This window comes from Chaetodon auriga, chromosome 7 (assembly GCF_051107435.1).
Source record: "Chaetodon auriga isolate fChaAug3 chromosome 7, fChaAug3.hap1, whole genome shotgun sequence".
In the NCBI taxonomy this organism is placed as follows: domain Eukaryota; kingdom Metazoa; phylum Chordata; class Actinopteri; order Chaetodontiformes; family Chaetodontidae; genus Chaetodon; species Chaetodon auriga.
Genome location: NC_135080.1, coordinates 235,319 through 258,484, shown reverse-complemented (window position 1 = coordinate 258,484; position 23,166 = coordinate 235,319). Strand labels below are relative to the sequence as shown.

Here is a 23,166-nt window from a genome sequence, read left to right as displayed (position 1 = left end):
TTGTCTACGTACTCAAAAGGCTGAAGCCCCGCCCCCCAGTCCACCACAGGAACTTCCGCATCCCGCGTGAAGTTTCCAAAGTGTGACAAACGACACTTCCTGTGCGCTCTTTCAAAATTAAATCTGTCCTGAAATCCTCCCACGTTCTTCTTACAACCAGCTCCAAAATTCATATGATTGATTTCACCGTTCAAAGTTCGCAAACGACATTTTAAATTTCAAAGTATTTCCCCAATATTAAAGTGCTGTGTCATTACAAGACCTTCTTGAAAGTATACCCCACAGAAAACGTAAAAAACAACAAATAAAACGTGCAGAAATTGCACAGCCAAACATCACATTACGTCTGATTTTATGTGGCTTTGCTGCATTTGAATAAGTTATTTGTTTTTATTATAATGTGTTTGTTTGAGAGTAATTTTTTTTTGTCACTTGCTGTGGTGTCTCATTGCTGATGATGATTTTGTTGAAGAAGAAGAAATATGTAAAACAAATATGACTCTGATTTATTTTTGGATCCTTTATTGTTACACTTCCTTAATATTCATGTCAGTTGTGCTATGTGTCAAACTGAACCAGAATCTCTCACTTATTTCTATCACAGTTGTAATTTAATTGCTAAATGTTTGTAATTATCAAGAAAATAAACAGCTTCTTGGATTGTAGAATTTGAAAGATTAATTCCATTTTACATTTTATGATCTTAATGGGTGAATGTTTTATACACAAATGTCTTTCCCCTAAATGAAAACACAAACGTAGTATTTTCCTTTAATGCTTTACATTTCTACTAACAGTCTTTCTTAAATTTGTTGTAATGGTGCAGTTTCATTCTGCATTAAATATCTGCCATTCTGCTTTAGCTGTTACTGTTACGTACCCTGTAAAACATTTGTAAAACAGCTTTTACTGTTACGCTTTTACTTTGAAAGCGGATGTTACCGCACCGTCAGTTGCTCTTCGACACATTGACGGAGCTGGTGAACCTAAACATTTATAAAACCATCATTTTCTTTTTTTATTGTAATAATTCTCATTATCTTCCGAGGAATATCTCACAGTTTATCTCAGAAACCTTAATTTAACGCTTAACTTTGTTTTTAAAATCCGTGTTCGAGAAAAGAGCCGATTGTATGCTGATGTGGCACTGAACGACCCGCCTCCTGCAGCCTTCACGCATTTCCGGAAAACAGCGATCCTTCTTCCGGCACACGTAAACATGGCGCCCCCCACCCCGCTGTTAGCAGGTGGGTAATTTCAGTTTTCCTTAAACTTTGTCGTTGTAATTTTGAAATATTTACACCGACATGACTCCGAAGAACTGCGGCTTCAGTCTGAAAGTCAAACATCAGGAACTGAAGTGTGAACGACCCCGATAACGATCCGTTCCTTTAGATAGAAGAAACAGCAGCGCCAAAATCCGTTCAAAATCCAGCATTTTTTTGTTGATTTGTTTATGGCTAATACATATACGTTCTAAACCTAATCTATAGCCTGCCTTGAAGTCAGTGGAGTCTTTAGGTTTGTTCGGCACAAATAAAATCCACAAGTAGCTCTCTAGTAAAAGAAATGATCTTTTAAAACTTGGTCCCGCTGTCTGCTCTGTCATGTCTACCTCAGGACTGTGGAAACAAGCGATGACATGTTCGAAGCAGTTCAGAGCCACTGCGTTAATGGCTGCTGGAGGGTTGTTTTTTTTTAATTCACAAAAAAATAATGACAATACATTTCATGAGAGAACAGAGAGCCAGGGTAAATAAACATTGACAATCAAGCAAGGAGAAAAGAAAAAAAAAGAACAAAAATAAATAAATAAATGATTAAAAAGTAACTGTGAAGATAATACCATCATAATAACAGCTAATTACCTACCAATATTAAACTTTGCACATATGTTCTTTGTTTTTATGGCTTTCTTATTTTCTAGCGGGGTGAGGGACTGTAAATATAATACAAAACACTTGTAGAAAACAGAAAAAACAGGTTTATCTCCAGCAAATTTAGCTCTGTGAATGTAATACTTTGTTCAAAATGCAGATTAAAGTTCATATACAACTTATCAGAAATACATTTTGCTATGTCTTTCCATAACCTTTTTGTGTAATTACAATGCCAAAATATGTGGTTAACTGTTTCGGGTTGTACCGAGCAAAAGGAACAGTTGCCATCAATATCGTTCTTAAATTTCTGCGTGAAATGCTTTACTGGGTAGATTTTATGTAATATTTTGAAAGATACTTCTTTAACTTTGTATTGTGTGGTGACAACCAAACCTTGGTCCAAGGTATATTGATGCTAAATTTAGCCCAGTAGGTGGTGATATAAGGTTTCGTTGAGATTTCATTCATAAAAAGTTCCCGAATAGCTCGATTGTTGCTTTTGTGTGATCCAAAGCAGACTTTGCCACAGACAGCGTTCAGTGGATTTACAACGGAGACAGTCCACGGCTGAAAGGAGCCTCTGTACAAGTTTACCACACCTGTAGGAATGGAATCAACTACCTGATAAAATTCTTTTGCTGTAACCGGAAAACCAAACTTTTGTATAAACTCCTCATAGGACATCAAGAGACCATCTGAGCTCAGCAACTGAGCGACTGTATGAATATCTCTGTCAAACCAGTTTCTGAGGAAGAGGCTCTTTTTGTTGGAGGGGTTATATGTAAGCCGAATTGAACAGTTACGCTGGTTTCTAAAGGAAATTCTTGAGTGTAACTTAAAGAGACATGCACCTCAGCCAGTAGACGTGGATATTTCTAATTGATAGATTTCCTCATGGAATTCGGCCTACGTATGACCTAGTGTAACTCTATGTACTAGACTTTAGGCAGTCAGTATTGAAACTTCAGATCAATAGATTTCTTAATTAAATTTGGCGTTCATCTTCCACGTTCCAGACTGTCTCTTATTGGATTCCTCGTTTCAATGAAAAGTTTGTCCCCCTCTGCGTTTCTTACTTTAATCTCTGCTCTTTAATGTGCAGCTGTTGGCTCTGTCCATCAGTCACTGATTACCACTGATTGAATTACTGGAGAAATAATGTGTTTGTGCTTCCACCATCTCCAGTTTCTCTGTTTTGTATCTTTGTAAAGTGGCTTTGTTTTCATTTCTTTGTGACGTTGAAGGAAATAAGGAATCGATGGATGATTGAAGTGGGAGGTTTCAGCTGAACATCCACGGCAGCTTTTGATGGCTCTGCTCTTCGATCTGCGTCATTAACCCTTTTCTCCTTCTTCTTCCCTCTGTGCTTCCCGCCGCCGCCTCAGTGCGAGGATCAGACGGCACGTCTCTGCTCAGAGGTCCTCCGTCGTGCGAGCAGCTGTCGGCCTTCCAGAGGTAAACCCGCCTCAGGTGGTCGTCATGTGACCCGTCTCTCTGACTTCACGGTGTGGTCGTCACACAGGTGACTCGTGCTGTTTGTGTGTTTGTGTCTCAGGGACTCTCGGCCCTGCAGGTGTTTGACCTTCAGCAGAGACGGGACGCTGTTCGCCTGGTGCAACGGACACAGGTAAAGACGATGATCAATAACCTGATCAAGGTGACTTTGATGTCATGGAACGAATGACAAACGACAAGCAGAAAACAAGAGAAGAAGAATGAAAGAGTCTGTCTGTCTGTCTGTCTGTCTGTCTGTCTGTCTGACTGTCTCTCTGTCTGTCTGACTGTCTGTCTGTCTGTCTGTCTCTCTCTCTGTCTGTCTGTCTGTCTGACTGTCTGTCTCTCTCTCTGTCTGTCTGTCTGTCTGACTGTCTCTCTGTCTCTGTCTGACGGTCTGTCTGTCTGTCTGTCTGACTGTCTCTCTGTCTGTCTGACTGTCTGTCTGTCTGTCTGTCTCTCTCTCTGTCTGTCTGTCTGTCTGACTGTCTGTCTCTCTCTCTGTCTGTCTGACTGTCTGACTGTCTGCCTGTCCGTCCGTCTGCCTGTCTGTCTGTCCGTCCATCTGTCTGTCTGTCTGTCTGTCTGTCTGACTGTCTGTCTGTCTGTCTGTCTCTGTCTGACGGTCTGTCTGACTGTCTCTCTGTCTGTCTGTCTGTCTGACTGTCTGACTGTCTGTCTGTCTGTCTGTCTCTGTCTGTCTCTGTCTAGCTCTCTGTCTCTGTCTGTCTGTCTGTCTGTCTGTCTGTCTGACTGTCTCTCTGTCTGTCTGTCTGTCTGTCTGTCTGTCTGTCTCTCTTTGTCTGACGGTCTGTCTGTCTGTCTGTCTGTCTCTGTCTAGCTCTCTGTCTCTGTCTGTCTCTCTGTCTGTCTGTCTGTCTGTCTCTCTGTCTGTCTGTCTGTCTCTGTCTGACGGTCTGTCTGTCTGTCTGTCTGTCTGTCTGTCTCTGTCTCTGTCTAGCTCTCTGTCTCTGTCTCTGTCTGTCTGTCTGTCTGACGGTCTGTCTGACTGTCTGTCTGTCTGTCTCATTGTCTTCCTGTCTGTCTGACTGACTGTCTGACTGACTGTCTCTCTGTCTCTTCCTGTCTGTCTCCCAGTGTCTCTGTGGTGAAGTCTTCAGATGTCTCCACTGTGTCGACCTTCGACCTCCCGAAGACGTCTCTGCTGGACTTTTCTCCTCTCAACAGTGTTTTGGTCACCTGGCAACCGTACAGCAGTAAGACACCAGACGGGAAGCGCTAACGTTGGCATGCTAATGCCTATTTGGTACAGATGACACATCTGATCTGAAAACGCTTCAATAATGACGTGTGTGTGTGTGTGTGTGTGTGTGTTTTTCAGAGACTCAGGACAGTCCTCAGGGTGAAGCTAACCTCCAGCTGTGGGACATACAGAGCAGACAGCTGATCAAAGCTCTGTATCAGAAGAAGGTGGACGCCTGGTGAGTCTGGACAGACAGACAGACAGACAGACAGACAGAGAGCTAGACAGAGACACAGAGAGAGAGAGACAGGTGTGATTGGCTGTCGGTGTGTGTCTGTCTCTTTGTCATTGGCTCTTTGTGATTGGCTGCAGGTGTCCCAGCTGGTCTGAAGATGAGAAGATCTCCGTGAGGAGCGTCAACAACGAGCTGCACTTCTACGAGAACAACGACTTCAGTAAGAGACCAGGTTTTAGAACTGAACACAGTCAGTTCAGCAGCTGGACTCTACCGGGTCCATCAGACTGAAGACCTCCACCGATCCCACATCACAGGGTCCCGGTGTTTCCAGCTGCGAGGCTGCTTGTGTCCATCAATGTCTCAGGACAGACTGTGGACATGCGGACTCTGTCACATGCTCCTGATGTACCGCTGTGACCACTGTTGTTAGTGATCACACAGGAGGTGCTCTGGGCTTACATGTGTGTCTCACCTGCAGGCCCCTGGTGTGTCTGCAGGTGAAATGCAGACCAGTGGTCTCTGGTCTCTGATGGTCTGTTTCTCTTTCAGACAAAATTGCCAACAAGCTTCACATGCAGAAGGTGTCAGACTTTGTGTTGTCACCTGGAGGTCAGCCCAGCAAGGTGAGGAGCCACAACCATTCAACAGCAGAGACAGAAGGAGGTCTAACTCCGATCCTGGTCCCACCCTGTCCTGTTTGTCCCCTCCAGGTCGCGGTCTATGTGCCAGGCAGTAAAGGAGCCCCTTCGTTTGTCCGGCTGTTTCAGTACCCGGTGCTGGGAGGACCCACTGCTGCACTGGCCAACAAGAGCTTCTTCAAGGCTGACAGAGTCTCCATGCAGTGGAACAAGAAAGGTGGGAGACCAGGACTTCCTCCAGTCCTGGAGGTCCTGGAGTATCAATGTATTCCAGTTTGACTGAATCTGTTGTAGAATAAATCACTTCCTGTCTGCTCTCACTTTGAACGCGCTCACGCTTTCAGCCTCTGCGGTTCTGGTGACGGCGAGTACCGAGGTGGACAAAACCGGGGCTTCGTATTATGGAGAGCAGACGCTGCATTACCTGGCTGTGAATGGAGAGACGGCTCTGGTTCAGCTGCGTGAGTTCTCTTCATCTGCTTTGGTGACCAAACATCTGACATTGAGCTGAATGTGTTTGCTCTCAGAGTGAAAGTTCAGAAAGTGTTATATTTTCCTGACCTGCTTTTGAGAAGCAGGAGATAAAAACACCATTGAAAGGGAACAAAACACAACATCTCTGAACCCCGAACCCCAATCCCGAACCCTTAACGCCCTGAACCCCTGACGCCCCAAACCCCGAACCCTGACCCTGAACCCTGAACCCTGACCCTGAGCAGTCCTTAGTACAAGAACGTTGTCAAATTGTTGCCTGTTGAATGTTTGTTGATAAACTGAAATTAGAGCTGAAATGGTTCGATTCGATTTTTGACCATTTCCTGTTTTTCTGCTGTTGGTCAACATTTGAAGACATTTTGAAAGCCTCACGTTAGACCAAATGGTCTATTAATCGACAGCACAGTGTAAAGATTTCTTAATGTAGCTGCAGGCTCAAATGTCCCTGTCCAGCTCAGTGTGGACAGGAACCCTTAGGAACATACAAGTACACAGGGAGGAACAGCAGGAAGGAGCTCAGCTGGTCTAGAAACCCAGCAGGACTAGATCTTTGCAGCAGGTTAACAGAGCTCCTTGTTTCCACGTCTGAACAGCGAAGAACGGTCCGATCTACGACGTGGTGTGGAGTCCCAACTCTGCAGAGTTCTGCGTGGTGTACGGCTTCATGCCGGCCAAAGCCACGGTCTTCAACCTCAAATGTGACCCGGTGTTCGACTTTGGAACTGGACCACGAAACGCTGCCTACTACAGGTGAGAACACACCTGTTCCTGGAAGGTTACTATGTCAGCCATACGAGCTGCAAAAGTCATTTTGAGGAAACCAGTCAGCAGCCTCAAAGCTGCAGTTCCTCTAATGGCCACTAGATGCATTCGAGGTCAAACTGCATTGAAGTGAATGTGAAAACCTCCTTCGACACATACAGAGTCTGTTTTTACACCACGAGTTCAGCTCTCAGCAGATTTAATGAACTACTTCTTCGTGATGCATCAGACGCATGTTGAGACACGTGTTTGACCCGATCCTGACTGGTTCGTCCTTCCTGCTTCCAGTCCTCAGGGTCACATCCTGGTCCTGGCCGGTTTCGGGAACCTGCAGGGTCAGATGGAGGTCTGGGATGTAAAGAAATACAAACAGGTGAGGAAGAACAGCAGCAACACAAACGCAGAGATCAAAGTTAGCAGATAAGCCAGGTGAAGCTTCGTTGGTCAAAGAGGTCCAGAGAAGTAATATTGTCTCTCTGAACTCGTTCTGTTTGACAAAGGGTTTGTCCGAAGGAGGAATCGGAGGCCTGGGAGCGCCTCAACCAAACAACCACAAAGTACAAAGAGTAAAATGTAATGAGCGACTGTGTCAGAGCTTTTCAAAGCCCTTAACGACTCAGAATCTGCTTACAGCCCTGATCCTGGACCAGGTCCAGGAGGACTGAGCCGGGTTGTCTGAATGTTGTATCAGGCGTATTTGGCGTCCACAGGAAAGTTTCCATGCTTTGCTGAATGGACAACAGACATCACCTGACTGTTGGTATAGAGGCGCTCAGACCTGCTGGCTTCCTTCCTCGTCCTCTTCAGTCTCATCTCTGTCCACCCAGGTGTCCAAACCTCAGGAGCCAGACACCACTCATTTCTCCTGGTGTCCTGACGGCGAGCACGTGGTCACGGCGACGTGTTCTCCGCGGCTGCGGGTCTGTAACGGTTTTAAGATCTGGCACTACACCGGCTCTGTGCTGCACAAATGGGACGTGGCGGCTGGTTCAGAGCTGTGGGAGGTCCGCTGGCAGTCCTTTCCCGACGGCACCTTCCCTGAACGGACCGTCAAGTACCAGGCGGCCCCCAGCGAGCTGGGAACCACGAAGGTCCCCCCCAAGCAGGCGTACCGCCCACCCGCACTGAGACACCTGCCAGCCATGCCCAGCACCAAACTAGTAAGTGACCAGCACTGGGCAGGGTTCCAGTTCATGACATGGAGGTTGAGATCAGAAATAAAACTACGACTCCCATGGTGCATTTCAGTTACTTTCCACCACTGGGTGCCACACAGGAAATACACAACAGATTATGTTTGATATTCAATCATGTGAGTATTGACTCAAGGTGATTTCTCCAAAATAAAGTGTAAATGATCCAAACTGACGGTCAGAACGCAAACACATCATCCAGAAGAGTCCTGAGGGTCTGCAGGTCGGCGTGTCACCTCCACGCAGGTGTCGATGCAGGTGTTGATGTCTAACCATGTTTGTTTCCGTGTCAGCACGAGGAGGAGCCTCCTCAGAACATGCGTCCTGGTGCTTTGGGGGAGAAGAGTCTCTCTAAATCAGCTCTGAAGAACCAGAAGAAACGAGAGGCCAAGAAAGCAGCTAAACAGGTGAACTGACGTTGACCAATCAGGTGGCTCTAAAGTTAAGACGCACAAATTAATTCAGTAATAATCATTTGATAATAACAATTATTCTGCAGGAGGCAAAATCTGAACCCGGGCCTCCATCTGACCCCACCCCCAACAGCAACAGCCAGTCAGAGCCAAGCAGTGGTGACCCAGAGACTGACAAGAAGATAAAGAATTTAAAGAAGGTGAAGAGCCAATAAACCGAGCTTCATCCAGACATCAGGCGTGTCCAGACTTTGAGTTCTGGGCTGTGATTGGTCACCGTGTCAGTGATGCGTGTGTGTCTTTCAGAAACTTAAAGCTATTGAGGAGTTGAAGGACCAACAGGCGTCTGGAAAAGTCCTGCAGAAGAACCAGGTGACCTGTTTCCTGTTTCCTGTTTCCTGTTTCCTGTTTGAGTCCAGAAAGTCTACAGGCAGACAGAGAGACAGACAGGTAGACAGACAGAGACAGACAGGCAGAGAAAGAGACAGACAGACAGACAGACAGAGAGAGAGAGAGAGACAGACAGGTAGAGAGAGAGACAGAGAGACAGACAGAGAGAGAGAGACAGACAGACAGACAGAGTGAGAGAGACAGACAGGTAGAGAGAGAGACAGAGACAGACAGACAGAGAGAGAGAGACAGACAGGTAGAGAGAGAGACAGAGACAGACAGACAGAGAGAGAGAGACAGACAGGTAGAGAGAGTGAGAGAGAGAGACAGACAGACAGACAGAGTGAGAGAGAGAGACAGACAGGTAGAAAGACAGACAGAGAGAGAGAGAGACAGACAGACAGAGTGAGAGAGAGAGACAGACAGGTAGAGAGAGAGACAGACAGAGTGAGAGAGACAGACAGAGAGAGAGAGACAGAGAGACAGAGTGAGAGAGAGAGACAGACAGGTAGAGAGAGAGACAGACAGAGTGAGAGAGACAGACAGAGAGAGAGAGACAGAGAGACAGACAGGTAGAGAGAGAGACAGACAGGTAGAGAGAGAGACAGACAGACAGAGTGAGAGAGACAGACAGGTAGAGTGAGAGAGACAGACAGGTAGAGAGAGAGAGACAGACAGAGACAGAGTGAGAGAGACAGACAGGTAGAGAGAGAGAGAGACAGACAGAGACAGAGTGAGAGAGACAGACAGGTAGAGAGAGAGAGAGACAGACAGAGACAGAGTGAGAGAGACAGACAGGTAGAGTGAGAGAGACAGACAGGTAGAGAGAGAGAGACAGACAGAGACAGAGTGAGAGAGACAGACAGGTAGAGAGAGAGAGAGACAGACAGAGTGAGAGAGACAGACAGGTAGAGAGAGAGACAGACAGACAGACAGAGAGACAGACAGACAGAGACAGACAGAGAGAGAGACAGAGAGAGACAGACAGACAGAGTGAGAGAGACAGACAGGTAGAGAGAGACAGGCACAGACAGACAGAGAGAGACAGGCACAGACAGACAGAGAGAGAGAGACAGACAGACAGACAGAGTGAGAGAGAGAGACAGACAGGTAGAAAGACAGAGAGAGAGAGAGAGACAGACAGACAGACAGAGTGAGAGAGAGAGACAGACAGGTAGAGAGAGAGACAGACAGAGTGAGAGAGACAGACAGGTAGAGAGAGAGACAGACAGACAGAGTGAGAGAGACAGACAGGTAGAGTGAGAGAGACAGACAGGTAGAGAGAGAGAGACAGACAGGTAGAGAGAGAGAGACAGACAGAGAGACAGAGTGAGAGAGACAGACAGGTAGAGACAGAGAGACAGACAGACAGAGTGAGAGAGACAGACAGAGAGAGAGACAGACAGACAGAGAGAGAGACAGAGAAACAGAGACAGAGAGAGAGAGACAGACAGACAGACAGACAGACGGAGAGAGAGACAGACAGAGACAGACAGAGAGAGAGACAGAGAGAGACAGACAGACAGAGTGAGAGAGACAGACAGGTAGAGAGAGAGACAGACAGACAGAGAGAGACAGGCACAGACAGACAGACAGACAGAGAGAGAGAGACAGACAGACAGACAGAGTGAGAGAGAGAGACAGACAGGTAGAAAGACAGACAGAGAGAGAGAGACAGACAGACAGACAGAGTGAGAGAGAGAGACAGACAGGTAGAGAGAGAGACAGACAGAGTGAGAGAGACAGACAGGTAGAGAGAGAGACAGACAGACAGAGTGAGAGAGACAGACAGGTAGAGAGAGAGAGACAGACAGAGAGACAGAGTGAGAGAGACAGACAGGTAGAGACAGAGAGACAGACAGACAGAGTGAGAGAGACAGACAGAGAGAGAGACAGACAGACAGAGAGAGAGACAGAGAAACAGAGACAGAGACAGGCAGACATACACACACACACACACACATCGCTGATAAGTGACTGACAGCCATTAGAAAGTGATCGTGTATATGATGTGTGTGTATTTAAACACTCATGTAACGAGGTGTGTGTGTGTGTGTGTGTGTGTGTGTGTGTTTTGTTTCAGCTGGAGAAGATCCAGAAGGAGGATCAGCTACTGAAGGAGCTGGAGGAGCTGCAGATTGGACAGTAGGGGGAGCTGTAGGAGCTCAGGCCCCGCCTCCAAGCCCAGAATACACACACACACACACACACACACACACACACACACACACATTGAGGTCCATTTTTGTTGCACTTATTGAGCCACGAACAGTTTCCCTCACCTGACACCTGTGAGGAGGGGGAGGGGTTTCTGTGAGGGGCGGGGCCATCATTGTCACGCCATCATTAACTGATTGGATCCCTGGTTCGTGTTCTGTTTCCCTTCACCAGCCTGTTGCTGAGAGCATCAATGCATTCCTCTTTGTTTGGAGGCTGCTGAAAGGAATTCTGGGAAATGTAGGAAGAGGAAGAGGGTTAAGAAAAAACGTTTTTAAAGGAACATTTCAAAGTTTTCACAAGTCACAAAATATTGAAATGTTCCTTTAACACAGGGATGCGTGTGTGTGCGTGTGTGCGTGTGTGCGTGTGCGTGTGCGTGACATTGAATTGAAGCAGCCCATTGAAGCCCTGTTGCTATGCAACATCTGTACAGATGCTGAAGCTTTTGCTAGTGACGCTTTCAAAATAAAAGCCTTGTCTCCACAGTGCATGCACCAACGGCTTTGAATGAAACTCTAATAAACGCTTTGTTTTTGAGTCACATGGACTTATTTCCATGTTTGTTCAAACATGAGTCAGTCAGAGAGTTGAGAAGACATTTATTTAAACGTTATACGTCGTACACAGTTGATATTCACGTGTTCACATGACAGAAGGGAGAAAAAATGAAAACAGAATAACGTGAACTTCTTGCTGGAGCTTTCAACCACATTTTATGGTTCTCATCAGCAAATAGAGATTCTTGTCGCTGGTCACATGATGACAATGACGACTGAACAAACGTGTTGATGACGACCGAGACGCAGCTGAAAGCTCAAAAAAAATCCTGAACAGAATCGTCATTCTGCTGATTTCAGGTGTATGAAAATAGTTTGAAGTTGAAAATGTTGCTGATAGGAAGGCGCTGAATGTCCAACCTGAACTCTGTGAAACAGCGTAGATCAAGCCGGATCCTGGATCTGCCCCCCGGGGGCAGAACATCCCAGGGCCACGCCAAACATCGTGGAACAACATGGAACCAAACATCAGATCAGCAGCAGTTCGTCTTCAGTTTGTCATCATTTGAAAAATTTCTGGAATATCAAAACTGTGACGTGTGGAAACGATTTGAGTTCATTTGTGGGAGGAGCAGCGAAGAAACAGTTGAACAAAATTCAAAATGGTGGAAGATCTTTCCAGGCTCAAATTGGCGTGGCTTAAAATGATTGATTCCCACAGAATCCAGAAAAAATGTTAATGAGGCTTTTGGTTCAAACGTTTAAGGTCAAAATGCAAAGCTCGTTGTTGTAGCGCCACCATGAGGCCAATCGGATGTTTTTGTGCTTGAAATTTCCAAACTATGCCCCAAGTTTGGAACTGTAGTCTCTGAGACCCAGATGGACCAGGGGTTCCAGGAGCTGCTTGGACCAGCGTGTGCAAATACAAAGGGGGGTCACGAGGTTTTAGCTGGGGGGCTCCAGATTACTGGAAAATACCAGTGTCATCTCGTAAACGATTTGGTCTTATACTTTAAAAAGTGACAAAGCAGACAAAATATTCAGATAGTCTCATCGCGTTTTATGAGCTCTTAAAGGTTTATGTTGGATTTCGTTTAATTGTTCTTCTGTTTTTACGTCACACTCACGTGAAGGCTCCACCGTATAGGTAAAACAGTTGAAACCGCTGCTAGCCTGCCATTGGTTAATTTCGCTGTCAATCCACCTTCTCTGGCTCCTATTGGAAGTTATGTTGCTGTATGCGCTCGTTATTAATTCCCGTGCAGTTAAAGTGAGCGGGGCGCGTGTGTGTGTGTGTGTCTCCTCTCCGCCAGCTCTGATGTGAGAAGCCCCGCCCCGGTGTGAGGTGACGGTGTTTTTATGTAAGTGACCCGGTGGTAGGTCAACAGACTGTTGATTTGTATTTATTAATGACGAAGAAATTTGTGTTAGTGTTTTTCTGTGCTTCGTTGTCGTTCATATGATTCAAGTAGAAAATATCGCCTGGCCAGTTCACCGGAGATCGTGCGGAGCTCGTCAGGAAGCACGTGCCTTTACAGCTAAGTAAGCTAACAGCTAACGTTAAGCAGCGTTGAGTGACTGGTTAGCTGAGTAAGCTAACAGCTAACGTTAAAGAGTACTGAGTGACTGTTTAGCCGAGTAAGCTAACAGCTAACGTTAACGTGGGCCTCACGGGCTTGGGTCCCACCCACTTGTACAGCTGGCGCAACCTAAATGACTAAATGAAATGAGAATTTTCTTAACATTTATTTTTAATGATTAAAAACGGCATTCAATTGTAGTTAAAGGATATTTCGTGCGTTTGTAGTCAGGCTTTCGCCCTCGTAGAAGCGGTGTATTTAGGAAATCATATCATTGCTTTTTTATATACCTGCAAATGCATTTCCCATCAAAACTAGAACTTGTAGAAAATGTAGACAATGCGGGAGGTAGAGCTAAATACTCCTGCCTGGCTTGACTGTCACAGACAGGTGAGGTCATGAAACCGTCACAGACAGGTGAGGTCATGAATGAGCAGCGCATCGCACCGCGCTCTCTCTCCTGTTAAAAGTCATTGTAGCTCACCCAGTTCTCTGATCGCTCTGTTTCTCCTTCTCCTTGGAATCCATTTAAACAGTAATCCAGTCAGATCAAACAAAAATGAATTGAAAGGCATTAAAATGTCTGTTTTCGTAATGAATTGATGTATTGATCCTCTTGATCCATAGCGAAAATATAGACAACGAGATAAGTCGTGTGTGCCACTTGTAATAAATACAGACTGTCAAGGTGAAATAATAAGCTAAGGCATTGAAAATGTTTTTTAAAAAGATTTTGAACATGTCATAATCAGCTACATACTAGTCGCCCTCCACAGCATGATACCAGTCATTTTTGTTTAAGTCAGACTACAGTTGGAAACAGTGTTAACTGTTGTAATTAAGAGGCCCACCCAGAGTAACTGTGGCCCTCCCAATACTGAAATCCTGGTGCCGTGCCTGGTACATATTGTTTATATATGTTAGCAGATGTTGTATACTGGTCATTTTCATACTGGAAACACTCCATACTGGTTTCTTCATCTGATCATTATTGAGCTACACATGCTCTGTGTTTCTGGTTTTACTGGGACCTGGTCTGAGTGATGACAGACATTCCTGTTCAGCAGGTAGACTTGGTTTTGGTGTCATCACGTGACCTAAATATGACTTTTGGTCACATGACTCACGTTGTTGTAGGTTAAATCAATGTGTTTGGAAAAATGCTCTTTGAATTGAATGGATGATGGGTGTTGGTTTCTGCACTGGTCTCAGGAGGTGGTCTCAGACATGCACCTGTGACACCACAGCTCCTCTTTGAACACTGAGAGATTTGGTTGAAAGCACCAAGAACAAGTAAGTGCACCTTTGAGCTTAGATTAGTGAGTCACACCTGATGATCCCAAAGGTTATGATTGAATGATTTTTTTATTTACACCATCTAATCTGTGATCATTTATTCTGATTTGTGAATTTCAATAAATCCCAGAACGTCAAGCTGTTTCTGTCCTGTAATGACCGCAACCTAAAAGCATCCTAAATGGGCGGTGTCGTGACAGTCCATAAACAGTTTGAACACAGAGAAAAAAGTTTTGAATATGACCCTTAAGTTACTGAAGAATGTGAAATAATTAGTGTTAATGGTGACAGACCTGTAATGTTTGGAAAATGTTAACTTGTCCTAAATACAGACGGTTTATTAAATGCCTGACCAGAGAGGAGAATATTCTGGATCACTGTTACACCACAGTCCGGGATGCTTATCACGCCGTCCCCCGTGCTGCACTCGGCCACTCTGACCACGTGATGGTGCACCTGATTCCTGCGTACCGGCAGAAACTAAAGCTCTGCAGACCTGTAGTGAGGACATCAAGGAAGTGGACCAGTGAGGCTGTGGAGGATCTCCAGGCGTGTTTGGACTCTACTGACTGGGATGTGTTCAGGACTGCTACCAACAGTCTGGATGAGTACACGGAGGCCGTGACGTCCTACATCAGCTTCTGTGAGGACTGCTGTGTTCCATCACGCACCAGGGTGAGTTACAACAATGACAAACCCTGGTTCACAGCCCAACTCAGGCAGCTAAGGTTGGCAAAGGAAGAGGCCTTCAGGAGTGGGGACAAAGACAAATACAAAGAGTCCAAGTACAAGTTTAGCAAGGCGGAGAAAGAGGCTAAACGACTGTAGAAGCCCCAACACCAGTTCTCAGCTAACGACTCTGGTCATCTGGAAAGGCCCTGCCCGACCCAGGCTTCGAACCAGCGACCTTCTGCTGTGAGGCACGCGCACTACCTGCTGCGCACTACCTGCTGCGCCACCGTGCCGCCCCCTGTACAGTCAATAGATCTCAATAAACGCTCCTTTTAATGAAGTCTACAATTTTGAGTTTTGGTAAATTCAGGTCTACGTTTCGTCATTGAGGTGGTGTTGTACTGGACTGTTGTACTGGACTGTGTTATATTCAGAGGGGTTCCTAATATTCTGACTCCCTCGTGTATGTAAGCAACAAAATCCACATCCTAGGTGTAGCTAGGTCAAGCTAGTTTGCAGGTTCACCGGCGTTGCTTGATCTCTCTGTCTTTCACAGATCCTGCTGATGGAGGAGCCCCCAGACTCCAAGTGTGAGGACTCGTGTCATGTTGTTGGGGTCAGTTTGTGTGACTCAGCCCCCCTGTTGTGGAGGGTGGAGGACCTGCGGTCAGTGAGGTCTCAGGGCCTCGTGGGAGCGCTACTTGGTTCACTACCCCGAACCCCCCGACAGAATGGACGACTGGGTCGACCTCTGCTACTGCTGCCGGAGGAGGAGAGACTGCTGACTGAACGCCATGCTGCTGCTGCTTTACCAGCCAATAACCAGGTGAGTTCACCTGCCAGTAACCAGGTGAGTTAATCAGCTTGGTGACAGCCCTGCCTGGTCCACAGATCAGCTCTAATTTGTGTTGGCAGGATGGAGGAGTGGAGCTTGGTCTGCTGGTGGAGCAACACCAGGAGGACCAAAGGAGGAGTCATGAGGAGCAGAGCATCCTCGCTGTGGAAGACAGGAAGTCAGCATTGCTACGAGCCATCATGTCATCACACCCAGGTGAGACCAACCATCGACATCAGTTGTACTGAATGCTGTTGTCTGATCTAACAGTCCTGGTTGTGACTCTGGTCCTGATGCAGGGTCCGAAGCTGATGAGGCCCTGCGGAGCCGCCTGGAGGCGCTGGACCACAGCTTTACCTTCCCTCGGTCAGCACTGGCGGTCCAGCTGAGCACAGCGAGGGCGGGGCTGAGTTACTGTCCCGAGGCCCAGGCCTTCTTGCAGGCTGACTGGCCAGTCAGAGGGCGGGACAGCCTGCGCTGTGACGCTAGGTACCAGGTGTTCAGAGACCTGAGGGGGCGAGGCTTCTACCTGACATCAGCGGGGAAGTTTGGAGGAGACTTCCTGGTATATCCAGGTGTGTTGGACACCTTTCATTCCCCTTCAGTTTCAGGATTTTTAAGGTGGAGCAGGTCGTCCACCAATCACAGGGTCACCAGGTCGATCCCTGGTCCACCTGTTGAAGTGTCCTTGAGCCAAACACTGAAGGCCAAATGCTGCTGATGGTCAGACGGCAGTTCGTATGTTAGCTGTCTGCTGTAAACCGTTTAAAGTCATGACTTACTGAAAATTGATTTGTTTTGCTGTAACACTCACTGACTGGATCACCTGTCAACCTTCATCTCCCAGGTGATCGTACCTGCTGGCAGACAGACCTGTAAAGTCACAGGTTCATAGGAACCAGTCTAAACACTGATGGAGGCGTTGCTGTGCAGTCATTACGCTGTTCAACCAACATGATTGGTTGAGAAAGATGACTTGTTTGTTTGTCTGTCACTTCAAACCTTGTTCTCTCTCTTCTTCAGGTGATCCTCTTCGTTTCCATGCTCACTTCATCGCTGTCTGTCTGTCTCTGGAGGAGTCTGTCTGTCTGCTTGACGTCCTCGCCGTGGCTCGTCTGGGATCCAACGTGAAGAAGACCGTCCTGCTGTGTTCGCCGGGGACGGACGGACGAGTGCTGTACACCTCGTTACAGTGGAGCGGGATGGTTTGAATGAAGACTGGGATCAGGGACCTGAACCTGAGCGTTTGTCTTGGTGGTCTTTGCTGTGACCAGCAGGAGCCTCTTCCGGGACCCCTGCTGGTCCCCAGGTCCCAGGTTTGGAACCACAGAGAGCGTTGAACTGTCTGGATCAGAGATAACTGAATACAAACAACAAAACATCAGAATTTGACCGACCAACTTTAAACGTCAGGTTCTGTCAGAACACAACATCAATACAGTCTGAACAGAAATGAGGACCTGAAGTTTAGTCCTGATCTTATGGAGGGCCAGTTTCTCCAGACCAGGTTCTCTCACAGCTTAATAAAACTCTGTGTGCTGCACTTCATGGGTGCTTGTGCTGTAATGACCAGAGAGAGAAAAGTTTGGATGGTTTATTTTTGCTCCAGGACCCACAGGTCAGGTTCATCCAGTCCTGGATCAGATTGTGAACTAAAATAAGCCCAATGAGCAAACAGCCTGAGGGTCGAGTGTCAGGGGAAATAATGTGAGGAAGTCTGAAGTGAGAGGGTGATCTGATGATGATCTGATGATGATCTGATGATGATCAGCAGGTTCATAGTGAAGAAGTTCAAACGCTGTGATGTGATGTATCCACCAGGGGGCAGAAACACTTCATGACCTCCTGAAATAAAGTCGAACCTGAGCCAGCGTCAGTCAATCAATCAATCAAACTTTATTTATATAGCACTTTTCATACATAATAAAATGCAACACAAAGTGCTTTACAACAGTTAAAAACATTGTAAATGAAAACAGAACAACAGAGAAAACCTATCCTTCCCACCCTCCATATGTACTTATATACACCCACAACTACACACACACACACACACACACACACACACACACGCGGACTCTCACCATAGACAGTAGCGAGACATGGCAAGGCACTGAGGATGGAGGAAAAGGCCAGTCAGAATCTGTGTTTCATTTTTGGTCTGAAGTATTTAATTGATCTCTCTGAAAGAACACAGCAGTGGAAATCAGGTGATGCCTGTTGAGTTTGTGAAGAAAAGAAAAGTTTGGACCTTGAACAGCTTCAGGCCGCAGTGATGATCAGAGGTGAAGGTCTCCATGGATCCACGTGGTTCCAGTGAGCCAGACTCGACCCAAGTCCACTTCTCCCACTGCAGCTCTGTGAGTCTGTCTGATGTCCGGGCTGACCCGGCTCTGATCGCGTGGTGCTTCATCATCATCATCATCAGCTTCCTGTCAGGTGTCAGTAGAAAGGTAAAGTGCTGTCCCAGTTTATCGCAGCTCCATCCCACTTGGTCCTGATCGTCATCTCCAGTGACGGAAACCTTTTCTCTGGTTCTCTGTCAGAGTCTCCGGATGACGCCTCCCAGTGGTGGGAGTGAGTATCTGCAGGACAACCAGAAGACAGACAGACTGAGACAGCAGGCACCAGCAGGTGTCGCTCTGAGCTGTGGTCAGGTGTGACCGTGGCCCTCACCTACAGTCAGTCTGGCTGTGGTCTTCTGGGAGTTCTGGCCGTTGTAGTAGTAAAGGTGGAACAGATGCTCCATCTTCCAGTCGGACAGCAGTGAGCGATTCAGACTGAACACGACTGAGTAGCTGCTGTTTATGCAGCAGAGCCAGACCGGAAACCTGGGGGTCTTCAACATGCTGCCCACCTGCAGACACAACACCTGAGGAGGTCAACGCTGCCACACAGGTAGTGACGCTCACACTGTAGAAGTCTACAGCAGGCTTCTCCAGGCAGCATGTCAGATGTCTTAATGTGGTTACCCATAACATCCTTCTCTGCTCAGGCCTGCAGAGACGGACAACAGACAGCTAGAGCTCTGATTGGTCCGTTTGGGTTCTTAGCACCCAGACATAAACAACATTCAGTGTCAAGGGTTCATTGCACATGAAGTAAAGAGAATGACACGTTTGTGCAGCAGTAATGTTCAAAGGGAGGACACGTAGGTAACGAATGAACATCATCCCTCAGCGTGTATTTAAAAGCTGATACATGATCACATGTGACACGTGACACGCTCTGTGTAGTGTCTTTGACTTTAAAGTGCTCTCTAAGCATTATTACAGTCTCCAGTAGCACAACTGGAGTATCAGCAGTAACACAGCAAAAGTACACAAAAGTAAAGATTTTTTTTGTTTTTGCTCCTTTCCCAGTTTTTTGGGTCACTGAATATGAAGAGTGAAGGATGAAGTGAAATGAATCTACCCGTGGCAGCCGGCCTCTTTCCATCTGCTCTCGGCTCCAGTGAAGATACCCCACGTCGCTGCGAGACTGGACACCCTGCAGGGGGCGCTCCAGAGGCCGGCCGTCCTCCCCAAACTGCTGAGTCCCATTAAAAACGTTGGGAGCGGCTCTGCCGGTCAGCAGCAGGTTGAGCAAAGCCTGCAGAGACCGAGCAGAAGGATCAGGTACTGAAGCAACAAACACGACTTCCTCTTTTTAAGCTCTGCTCATCTGAGTTGATGCTTTTAATTTCTTGGTTAAAGCTTGAAACGTTTTTTCTAATACAGGTGAGCGTCTCACCTGACGACAGACGAAGTTTCCCAGACTGAGGTACAGCAGGTGGGAGGTGGTGGAGTCCAGATCCTCCTTCAGCCTGTGATGAAGAGGAGGACGACAGATGTTGAGTCTTGGAAGTTTAATATTGTAAATGTGCACTCTCAGAAAAACTACGTTTTTACAATCAGGCCTGATTTTAAGTTTAGTTTTGCAAACATGTACATTTAGATTTGAGCTTTTAAACTGTTGCCGGGTGTGTTTTCACTCTCATATTTTAGTCACAGTCGCATCTCAACGTCCAGCTGCTGTCTGACTCTTCTCTGAATCATCTAGCTCTACAGTTTCTTGTAGCTCAAAGAGAGCTGATTGGTCACACGTCCAGCTGTCTCTGGTGCAGGTAGAATGACCTCTGCAGCTTGAAGGGGGCGCTAACATCACCTGAAGGTTTTGGTCTTGTTACCTGTCGACTGTCCGGGAGCAGATGAGGCTGTACAGGAACAGGATGACTCCATGACTCCCCTCCTCTTTAAACTGAAACAAGAACAGAATTGGAATCACTTGTTTGCTGCAAATATCGATCGGCTTGTTTTCAGTAAAGCCACGTGTCCAGCTGCTCATGTGACCATGGATTTACTCACACACTGTATGTGCTCCAGAATGAACTTCCTCACGTCTTCTTTCTTGTTAAATGTGAACAGCTGCAGCTGAAAGACAGCGGCATGGTTCAGTTAGAGACCTGCTGATGTCTCTGAACGTGCACTGAGCAACGTCCAGGTAGAGACATGCCGTCTTCACTTAGAGACTGTTTGTCCAGAGGAGGACAGAGGACTGACAGAGAGCTTCATCACATGGAGCAACAACAATCACCTGAAGATCAATGTCAGCTCAACCAATCAGCTTCAAACATGGATGCTGCTGCAGAGAAGCTGCAGACTGTCAAACTGCTCCACACGTGAAGATCTGAACCATCAGACACTGATCCAGGATCAGACCACATGAGATACATGGTCTCAGTCTGTCCTTCAGGTCCTGACTGATGTTGCTGAGTGATGGACAGAAAAGTTTGTGATGTCACAGTGAAGCTGACCTTTGACCTTTTGGATAAGAAAAGTCATCACTTCATCATTTTGTTATGGCCTAAACCGTGTTTTGTGATGTCACAATGACCTTTGACCTGCGAACTCTAATGAGTTCATCCTGGAGTCAAAGTGAACGTTTGGACGGACAGACATATGGACGGACGGACGGACGGACAGACAACCTGCAGACATGATGGCTGCAGTCACAGCTCTGTAGAATGTACACAGTGATGTCATGTCAGTGCTGTCTGCTGGAAATTTCCCCACTGTGGGACTAATAAAGGAATATCCTATCTTACCCTCTCTGTGAAGTTGTCCAGTTTGTAGTCCAGGTGAGGTGTAATGCAGTAGTCTTCGGTTACCAAGGTAATGGTGGCACTGACCTCCTGGCCAGCCAACCAGAGACTGTCAGACAGTGCTGCTGCCAGTGCCCTCTCCTGATCCTTCTGTCCTACCTCACAGAGACTGGAGACAGGTAAATAACAGAGGGTGGACAAAATAACAGGAACGTCTTACAGTCTAGTACAATAGGCCTAATGAGTTCTGGCAACAGGGTGACATCACTACAAAGAGGTGTGAAAGGCAGACAAACCTGAGTTTAAGTGACTGTGTCGGAGCAAATGTCCACGTTAGGCACATTTCATCATTTGCCCATATCTACAGGGTCTTCCTGTCCTTAGCGACATCATTATTATTGTATTTGCATTCAGCTGTGGGGAGAACTGAGAACTGGGCAGACCCAGAACACGTTGGAGGGATTATACCTCCCATCAGGTCTGCCAGCATCTTGGGATCCCAGAGGAAGAGCTGGGTCACTTGGCCTGGAGAAGGGGCTGAGCTTTCCATCACAGGGTGTTTGGGTTTCGCCTTAACACCAAAATTAGTTGCTGAAGTGGTTCGGACTTCTGATCAGGGTGACTCCTGGATGCTTGTGAGGTTTTCTGGGTAAGTCCAACCAGCCCTCCTGCCCCGAATACTACAGAGGAGGTGTACATACAGTGCATAAACTGTTGAAAGGCAGCTGGGCTCATCCTGAGGAAATCAGACATCCAGAGGAAAATCTAGAACTGAGTAAAACTGCTTTTTTTTTTTTTTGTAATCAAGATGCCTTCTGGATGCTTTGAATGTTTTCTGCTCAAGTCAAACTGGGAACAGACCATGAGCAGAACCAGAATACCCTGGAAGGATTATATACCCTGTCTGATGTGGAAGCACCTCTGAATCTGCCAAAATTAGCTTGTGGCAAGGACAAAGACGCCCGGGCAGACGTCACACAGTGTATCCACAAATACATCAGTTAGTATCTGGTACCTGCATAAGCCGCTGCATGAGCACGGTCAGAAATGTTGGCAGCACGTGGAAGTCTTTGCAGAACTTTGTGGATATCGGTAAATGATGAAACTTGTGTATTGTGGACCTTCACAGCTATACCTTCACAGCTGTAATTTGAGCTTCAGTCTGCTGCTGCCATGAATTGAACAAGCCTCAGAAAATGGACGGATGGACTTTATTTACAGGTCATCTGTGGGTACACTTCACTTCGAAACGTCACAGCTGCAGTATTTACGGTAAGTAAACACTGGTTAGTGACATCACCACGTCCTCACCTGTGTAGCGTCCGTCCATCTGAGCCACTCTGTTGGACGAACAACAGGTATTTAATGATACGAGCCTGGACAACCATCTGAATGGCCTGAGCCCCACCCTGAAACACACACACCTGGGCAGGTGAGACTTACACTAAGACAGAAATGATGTATAGACTGCTACCATAATAATAGAAACCTTTGACTGGTGTTAGAAGTCGTATCTGCAGAATTTGCAGTAGAAGTAAAAGAATTAAAAGCCAACAGAAACAGTAGAATAAGCTTAAAAAGTTAGCAGCAGTATTAACACTTATTGCAGTAAGAGTACCTCTACCAGCAGTATTTGAAGTATTATCTGTACCCTGTCAGTCTCCAGAGCGTAGGACAAGTCAGAGTTTAGCTCCCTGAACTGAAAGGAAGACTTCCTCCACTCATAGTTGAAGACGTGAAACGTTCCTCCAAACAGAATCCTCCTCAGGCTCTAAACATGAAAACAAGCAGAAACATGAGCGCCGCTGGTGGAGGCAGTCCTGCCTCCAGCCTGACGGAGCAACAGCTGAAGGGACGCAGCTGCGAATTCACCAGGCCTTCAAGAGACCAAACCTCGGACTGAGCGTGAGTCCACATGAAGTCCATGGAGAGCAAAGCAGAACAGAAAGCACTGATGCTGCACCCACCCACCCACCCCAGCATGATACATACAACCTTTCAAACCCTCCACCTCGAGGTGGAGCTGTCATTACGGAACAAGGCAGCTTGTTTGTGTGTTATCAGCTGGACTTTAATTGATTGTTCATCCCTTTGGCAGACAGACAGGCAGGCAGTCTCACCTCCGTCAGTTCTGGGGTGACTGGTGTTCCTCCGAGGCCGGCCGAGATGACCAGTGTCCTGGGGATGGAGCAGACTTGTGGGAGGGTCCTGCAGGGTGGAGGAACCTCCTCCTGCTCCTCCTCCTTCCCGACATCAACCAGCCTCTGAGGGGAGGA

The 23,166-nt window shown here is 46.9% G+C and overlaps 3 protein-coding genes across 6 annotated transcripts; 2 read left to right on the top strand and 1 right to left on the bottom strand.

Annotated features, from left to right (window-relative positions):
• Nucleotides 1-1,185: 1,185 nt before the first annotated feature.
• On the top strand, nucleotides 1,186-11,468 carry eif2a (eukaryotic translation initiation factor 2A). The gene is made up of 16 exons (XM_076735730.1): nucleotides 1,186-1,247; nucleotides 3,266-3,335; nucleotides 3,436-3,507; nucleotides 4,473-4,591; nucleotides 4,717-4,816; nucleotides 4,951-5,033; nucleotides 5,366-5,439; nucleotides 5,527-5,671; nucleotides 5,799-5,915; nucleotides 6,543-6,699; nucleotides 7,000-7,084; nucleotides 7,539-7,871; nucleotides 8,198-8,311; nucleotides 8,404-8,517; nucleotides 8,624-8,689; nucleotides 10,791-11,468. The coding sequence occupies exons 1-16, from the start codon at nucleotides 1,220-1,222 to the stop codon at nucleotides 10,854-10,856; spliced, it is 1,743 nt and encodes a 580-aa protein (XP_076591845.1). The 5' UTR covers nucleotides 1,186-1,219; the 3' UTR covers nucleotides 10,857-11,468.
• Nucleotides 11,469-12,764: 1,296 nt separating this feature from the next.
• Nucleotides 12,765-17,673, top strand: tsen34 (TSEN34 tRNA splicing endonuclease subunit). 4 transcript variants are annotated; one of them, XM_076735022.1, is made up of 7 exons: nucleotides 12,765-12,966; nucleotides 14,217-14,297; nucleotides 14,633-14,975; nucleotides 15,529-15,798; nucleotides 15,888-16,023; nucleotides 16,107-16,382; nucleotides 16,831-17,673. In XM_076735022.1, exons 3-7 carry the CDS (start codon nucleotides 14,748-14,750, stop codon nucleotides 17,016-17,018), a joined length of 1,098 nt encoding a protein of 365 aa, XP_076591137.1. In that variant the 5' UTR covers nucleotides 12,765-12,966; nucleotides 14,217-14,297; nucleotides 14,633-14,747; the 3' UTR covers nucleotides 17,019-17,673. The 4 variants fall into 4 exon arrangements, with proteins under 4 accessions (XP_076591137.1, XP_076591138.1, XP_076591136.1 ...); XM_076735023.1 differs by lacking the exon at nucleotides 14,217-14,297 and having other exon boundaries at nucleotides 12,768-12,785; XM_076735021.1 differs by having other exon boundaries at nucleotides 12,801-12,966; nucleotides 14,217-14,975.
• A 97-nt stretch (nucleotides 17,674-17,770) lies between these two features.
• Nucleotides 17,771-23,166, bottom strand: mindy4b (MINDY family member 4B). Its single transcript, XM_076735024.1, has 10 exons — nucleotides 23,011-23,166; nucleotides 22,542-22,661; nucleotides 22,202-22,299; nucleotides 20,894-21,059; nucleotides 20,154-20,219; nucleotides 19,976-20,046; nucleotides 19,540-19,612; nucleotides 19,222-19,398; nucleotides 18,484-18,664; nucleotides 17,771-18,392 (listed from the first exon to the last, which is right to left on the bottom strand). Exons 3-10 carry the CDS (start codon nucleotides 22,276-22,278, stop codon nucleotides 18,250-18,252), a joined length of 954 nt encoding a protein of 317 aa, XP_076591139.1. The 5' UTR covers nucleotides 22,279-22,299; nucleotides 22,542-22,661; nucleotides 23,011-23,166; the 3' UTR covers nucleotides 17,771-18,249.